Consider the following 7094-nt stretch of genomic DNA (forward strand, 5'->3'; position numbering starts at 1 on the left):
GCTTGAAATAGAAACTTTGATCACTAAATTTTCCCTCTTTCCCTCTTTCAGGCTTAAAACCCCCCCATGGATTCATCAAAATAAATTGCATTGTTTATCAAATGTCAATAACAATTTGATCAACGTTTATGATGAATCATAGGTTTATGCATTTTTTCTTTGAAAATACAGCAGCTGGTTCTGAATTGTACTTTAAATCTGTTTTGTAACTTTTTAAAACTTCCTTCTCAAGGTCTGTTAAGAAACATGCAATTATGAAATAACCTTGTTATGTTATTTCAACTTACTTGTTGACTAAGGAATGTAAGATCTGCAGGATAAATCCAGCATTTTCCACTGAAAGTGCTGAAGATATTACAGCCTTAATTTTACAGATGAAAAAGGTGTTCCAGTTGGAGAGAAGGGGAATTTTTGTGGCCCTCAGTGTGTGCGCTCTCCAATAGTTTAATCCTCCATTACACAACGCATAGTGATTTCACAGTCTCCTTACTGTAACTTCTGCTGTGCCTGTGCAATTTTTAAGAGTTCAGTGGAAAGGTCTCTCCCACTTGTGTATGGTGGAGATGCATAATATATCCTGATGGACAGAATATAGTTGAAACATCTAGACCAAATGCCTTATAAAACCCAACACTCTCATTTAATGATATAGATATGATGCGGGGCATTGGAGAGTTGAAGTACTTTGTCTAAATCTTGGTAAAAATACTTGCTTTCACTTTAAACCTTGCAGGAACATACCTTAAACCACAGGGTGTAACAGGTGGAGAGTTCTTCCTCTTCTGTTTGAAAGGGTGATCTGTAATAAACAGATGGATTATAATAGACATAAACAGTGAGTCTGATTGCTTTTTGAAAGTAATTGATTGTTTAGTTACTGGGACAATAATTTACAATGTCTAGCCTACTCTAAAGAAAACATGAAGCTTTTTAGGCTGAAAGACTGTCAACACTTATGTTTAGGCACAGGTTTTGGTGCCATCTCTTTTGGGTTTTGGTTAAGGAAGCTTTTTAATCTGGTTTATTTCCCAGGGCCTGAGCCCACTCTCTTTGGCAAACCGAAGTTCTCTTGCATGAGGCTGCATTATAAATACAAAGAAACGAGTGGATATTTTCACACTCTTAGAGCTGTGGTACGCAACCCAGAAGAAGATGGAAAAGGTTTGTTTCATATGTAGAAGTTGTATACATAAAAAAGTGTATTCAGTATACCAGTGTTTACTTTTCCCATTGCTCTTAAATAACTTTGGAAGAACAGTAAGTTCTAATATAGTCAGTTGCGTGGGGTGAGGAACCAACAAAACCCCTGTGTGGCTTCCTGTTTGAACACTAGAATGTTACTGTTTTAATGCAAAGTAAAATAAGTTTGATATGGCTTTAAAGCAGCATGTCTCTCTAGAATTGAGGCGTGTCCATGTTCAGATCTTTACTGCTCCAAAACCTGATAAATTGAACTTAAAATTAGTTCCTAAAGAGTGGAAGATAATTCATTTATTTCATGAAATCAATGTCTAGAGATGGTCTTGCTTGTTGTTTAATGAAATTAAGTGAGCACTAATAAGGGGAAAACATCACTTCTTACCTGGAGCACTGAGTTCTGTTAAAAAGTATTAGAATAAATAATAATCGCTTCTCTTCCTTACACAAATGATGTACCATGGCAGTGATTCACTTACACCTGGAGTTTAAGGCTTAAGGAAACTATTAGTCAGAATTGCAACTTGTAGGGTGCAGCTATTCTGTAGGGTGAAAGGAAAAAAAAAAAGGCAACCTACAAAACCAAACAGACTTAGATATGTTAAAATTAGACTAATTTCTTTGAAGATTTTGGAATATGGGACTTCAAGGGGTTTTTTTAAGGGTCTGATAGGCTGCTACTTGCATTTCAGACACTCTTCAGTGCATTGCAGAAATGCTGAGAATCACAAAGCAAGCAATGGGATTAGATGTGCCCATTATTGAGAAGAAGCTGGAGAGGTGAGTGCTTAAATGATGTGAACCCTCTGTATCCCACCTTTTCTGTCCTGTCAGCGGCTGACAGTACATGCTAACAGTCATATGTGATGTCTGTATCTAGCTGCTGTGCTAGGAGTTAATCTGTCTGTATGTTGCTTCCAGTAATTGTCTGCAGGTACTTACCTAAAAGTATAAGCAAGAATACTATTTTATATGTGTGCTTATGGTCAATATGCACTACCAAATGTAATAACATACTGCAAATCAGTTGGTTTATTAGTTTGTCAAATTAAATTTTTTCCTATCTGAACTTAATCTCTGCTGCCGTAGTAAGAAGGCAACCCAGCGACAATCTGGTGTGGATTCCACTGCAGCTGAGTGGTTAACAGATCCAGATAATGTTACGGGTCTTGTGTGAAGAAATGGCTGAAGTTAAACTTATAAACTCCAAAGTGTTAGTCAGAATGGCACAGAAGTCTTTGTTTTGCAAGCCCATTAAGAGAAGGGGGCACGGGGAAGCATAACTGATAATTAAAAATACTCAATAGACTTTCTTAGGTAGCTTTCTCTAAATCAGTTGCCTAAATTAAACAGAAGTAACCTTTATCTACAAATACTGGTGAGGTGTGGACTGTGGAGTAGAAAGAAGAGAGGATGGCTAGCTGAAGCTTAGCATGTTTAACCAGTTCAAGTGTAATCTCTGCATTATTTTGGACCCTTTTCGATTCAGACTGTATGAACTACTAGAAAATGTGTTGTGTGGCACAGTGGTAAATGGTCAAGTGAAAACTGCTAGGGCATGTACGTCAGTAACTTGCTTCTGCATTTGTTGATTGGGCGACTACTTTGGTTTCTTTTCCCAGTTGAGCAGGAAGTGTAGCAGGAAAATCTTGCTCTTTTTCACAGTACTGAAGACTGAGTATTTGCTAAATCTGGCTACAGAGTACAGCATACACAAAGTCAGGGTTACAAATACAAAGAATTAAAATCTGGTTTCATCAAAAACTAAAAATGCCTGCAGAAGCTTGCTTTTCCTCTTGCTTGGCTACCATTCCGTATCAGCCCTCCTTTGGTTTTGTTGGTTTGCATTTGATCAGCTTACATGGGTACAATTATGTCAGGAAGGGATAAGTTGGTAACCAAAATGTCCATCTCTATTACGGACGTGGACTGGAAGACTGTAAATACTTGGTGTTTATAAATGAGACTGCCTTGATTTGTACACTAAAGACTTTTTCTTCTTCCAGGAGGAGCAGTAAACCTCATGAAGACATCATTGGCATTCGGTCTCGGAACAGAGGGTCCCTGGCCCAAGGCAAAAATTATTTATTGAGCAAGTTCTCATCTCTCAATCAAAAGGTGAAACAAACCAAATCCAATGTAAACATTAGCAATCTTCGGAAGTTAGGCAGCTTTACCAAACCTGAAGTGAAAGTCAATTTTTTAAAACCAAATTTAAAAGTGAATCTTTGGAAATCAGATAGTAGCCTTGAAACATTAGAGAATCCAGTGGTAGATCCTAAAGTCCATACTGAATCTGATACAGAAGGATCAGATAATGATTCATTCCACTCTGATGACTTCCTGACTAATTCCAAATCCGATGAGGACAACCAGCTAACTGACTCCCTAGAGAACATAGGGCAGACAGACTACGTGCTGCCTAGCTGTGGGATCATCGCCTCAGCTCCGCGGCTGGGCAGTCGCTCCCAGTCTATAAGCAGCACTGACATGAGCATCAGCATTCACGTTCCATCAGAGATCCATGTCTCTCAGGCTAGCCAGTCTGACTGTGAAGACATACCCATGCCTTCTGCTGACAGCGTGGAGATGGAATTTGCTAAACCTATTGATGTGTACTGCCAGAGGTTTGTGCACGATGCTCAAAGTAAGATGTCGGATGTTTTGGAGGCTGAGGCTGGTTCTCAGGAGCCCCATCACATAATAAATCAAGCCAGCAATAATCCATCTAAGAAGGCAGAAACCAAGGCTGAAGCTATCGGAGACATTCCTTCCAGGCCATCCAAGCTGGACGTACAGTCTTCTGAGCCAGATCCTCAGCTCTTAGCTGTTGGTGGGACAGATTTCACTAAACCTTATAAAAGCCCAGGATCGGTGTCTGGTAACTTGGAGACGGGACTCCACATGACTCCTTCTCCAGCTGACAGTAGCAGCAGCAGAGCTGTATCTCCTTTTGCTAAAATTCGCAGTTCCATGGTCCAAGTTGCTAACATCACACAAGCAGGATTGACTCAAGGGATTAATTTTGCTGTGGCAAAGGTCCAGAAGAGCCCTGCAGAACCAGAAGCTATAAATGAAATCAAACAAAAAGAACTGAAAGAAATGTTTACGCAATGCCAGACACGAATAATTCAAATCTAGTTGCTAATTTAGGAAGTGTTCTTCTAGTTGTGGCTTTTTAATACCATACTAAAAAAAACCCAACATTGGGACTTACTGTGGCATGAACTGCTACAGAATACTGGGATCAATAATATAGATAAAATTGTTTACAGGTAGCAAGAGATGCAAATGGATTTGGTTCTGACCAAGCTTCAGAATTCCCTCAGGCAGCTGAGACAAAAGAACGGTAAATCATACTTAAACAGGTAGCTTAGACACTGGGATTTAATAAGCATGCTGTCTATCTTAAATGTGTTGCACAGTTATTTTTCAAGACTAATTTTGTAGCTCTTCTGACTTACGTAGAAAGTATTTATACTAAAAAGGTGATACTGCACTCCTGTGACCTTACTTACCTTGCACTACACCAGCAAAATAACTTACCAGTAAATTACATTTTATTTATTTTTGGACTAGTATTTTTACTTGTTTTCATTGAAGTTTTGGATGCGGCTTTCTATGAATTGTGCCTCTACAATGGGAATTGGTGTGTTTTTGTTGAATTCAGTTACATTAACCAGAAGTCAAGATTTCTTTTCGATGACCTCCTCTTTCCACACATCCTGGGACACTTTCATTAAAGGTAAAGCATATAGCGCCAATCTGAAATATCCACAACTCTGCAGTGCAAATTTAGTTTCTGGGGTTTTTTCTCACTTGTTTTGAGGTGAGGGGAAATGGAGAAAATGTCCTCTAATTGCCTGGCCCATGATAAAGCTATTCCTACTTGTCTTTTTTTCCAAATCCCAAACAGTGGCCATTTGCTCTAATTTTTTTTTTTGTCTTTGTGTAAAGACAAGTCAGATACTGACCTTCAGACACTGTGTCCTTCTGTGCTATGATTTTTTTTAAAAAACTATATTCTAAATGTCCAGATGCAAAAGTCCAAATAATATCTAAAACAGAAGGCAAGTGTCCTGTTTCATAAAATCAGTGTTACATTAGAGCATAGTTGTCAGCATCTAATAAAACAAATTCATTACAGACTCCAGCTTTGCATACTTGCAGGATAAGGCTAAGCATCCACTCATGCTGGGAATTGCATAAAACCCCCCAACCTTATCTGTAGGTGTCAAAAGATTAAATCTAAGTTATTCTTTCCCAGAAAAGCCTTGCCATGCCATTCTAGTATAGATTATCCAAAAGCTACTGTAAAGCAGGATCTTACTATGCTGTGGTTTGTAACTATAACCACCATTCTAGACCCAGTGCCTCTGTGTTCTAGTCCATGTCCTGTAGATAGGCTGCACGTGGTGTTTGGAGAAAATAGTCCTATGGGTAGGGTAGTACAGTGTCTTACGACTTCTAGTGTGTCTGAAGTGATGATCATCTAACCCTGAGGGGCTGGAACTTTGATAAACAAATTTGGCTTATTTATTTGTTTTATTCAAGTGATGTGGGTTTGGTTTTTTTGAGTGTCTATACTTGTGGCTATATTTAAAATTCAACTACTGCTGTATTTTAATGTGAGCAATATACATGAGGTATTTTAATAAAAAAAGTGGAATCAGAAGATGGTTTTTGGCTTGTGACGTTACGGGATAAGGCACTCCAGGGCTGCGGGGTTTTAGGTTTTCAAGATGGATGGGTTGTGTCTTGCTTGCTTCTGGAAACCTCAGGAGGGCTGAGGTTGGAAGGGGCTGCTGGAGGCTGTCTGGTCCACTCCCCGGCTCAGGCAGGGCCACGTGGAGTTGGTTGTCCTAGACCACATCTAGGTTGCTTCTGAGTAGCCCACACTGGAGCCTCCATCACCCCTCTCGGCAACCTCTTCTAGTGTTCAGCTGCTGTATAGTAAAAAGTATTTCCTGATGTTCAGAGGGAACCTCCTGTGTTTCAGTTTGTGCCTGCGGCCTCTTGTGCTGTCACTGGGCATGACTGGAGAGCCCGGCTCTGTCCTCTTTGCAGCCGCCTTCCAGGCACTTCCAGATGTTACTAGGACCCCAGTCACTTAAGCCACACATACATGACTTAAGGCCTTTTTCCTTTCCAGCTACAATGCTGGTGTTGGGGGGGAGAAGTCACAGAGAGGCTGATGAGGGGACTCCTTAAAATCTGCCTGTGCCTTGGTGTAATTGTAAAGGTTCTGCAGGAGGGAGAAGAAATTCCAAATATTTGGCATTATTGTGGTAGGAGAAAGAGAAACTGATCTGTACAAATACTTCCATAGTGACCTCTCCAGTCTAAAACATCCTGTGGGGCAAGGGTAGTGATAGCTATCAAGTCACTCGTTTATTTTTATTTTCTTTGAAATAGATGAGGCTTAGGCACCAGTCTGGGGTATATCTTCATGGAAACTAATTCCTGATCTGCTCTGTTGGTTCATTGCTTTTTTTACTTGGTGATCCAAGAAGTATTGTGCCCTTCCAGCTTATGAACTGCATCCAATATTTATGAAATACTGGAGCTAGTCGTGGATTACATGAGACTATATATGCACAAAACTATCCTCTGAGCAGCACTGAAAGACAATGTCACAACCCAGCTAAGCGTTCCCACCAGGCCCCCTTTTGGAGAGAGACTTAATTTTCTTCCTACATTTGTTAGTTGCTTATCACAGTCATGTAGTGCAAGTCAGATGAAACCATGAATATTCATTTTAGTGTTCAAAGAAAGCTGCAAGTGCTCTGAAAGGGCATCAAGCTTGGCTCCAGTTTAAGATGGCATAATAAATACTCAAATTATTATTAATGTGCAGGGAAGAAAAGGATGGTTCCAGGCTGGCTGTGCAGCCAAAA

General features: G+C 39.9%; 1 protein-coding gene across 1 annotated transcript in view; it reads left to right on the top strand.

Moving 5' to 3' along the window:
• The window catches only part of INPP5F (inositol polyphosphate-5-phosphatase F), a 44661-nt gene extending 39906 nt beyond the window's left edge, over nt 1-4755 (top strand). Inside the window, exons 18-20 of the mRNA XM_055804591.1 lie at nt 1033-1161; nt 1890-1977; nt 3204-4755. Of these exons, the coding sequence (XP_055660566.1) occupies nt 1033-1161; nt 1890-1977; nt 3204-4338 (1352 nt within the window). The 3' untranslated portion in view covers nt 4339-4755. The remainder of the gene's footprint in view (nt 1-1032; nt 1162-1889; nt 1978-3203) is intronic.
• Nucleotides 4756-7094: the final 2339 nt, after the last annotated feature.

Source organism: Falco peregrinus, chromosome 1, assembly GCF_023634155.1.
Source record: "Falco peregrinus isolate bFalPer1 chromosome 1, bFalPer1.pri, whole genome shotgun sequence".
Taxonomy (NCBI): Eukaryota; Metazoa; Chordata; class Aves; order Falconiformes; family Falconidae; genus Falco; species Falco peregrinus.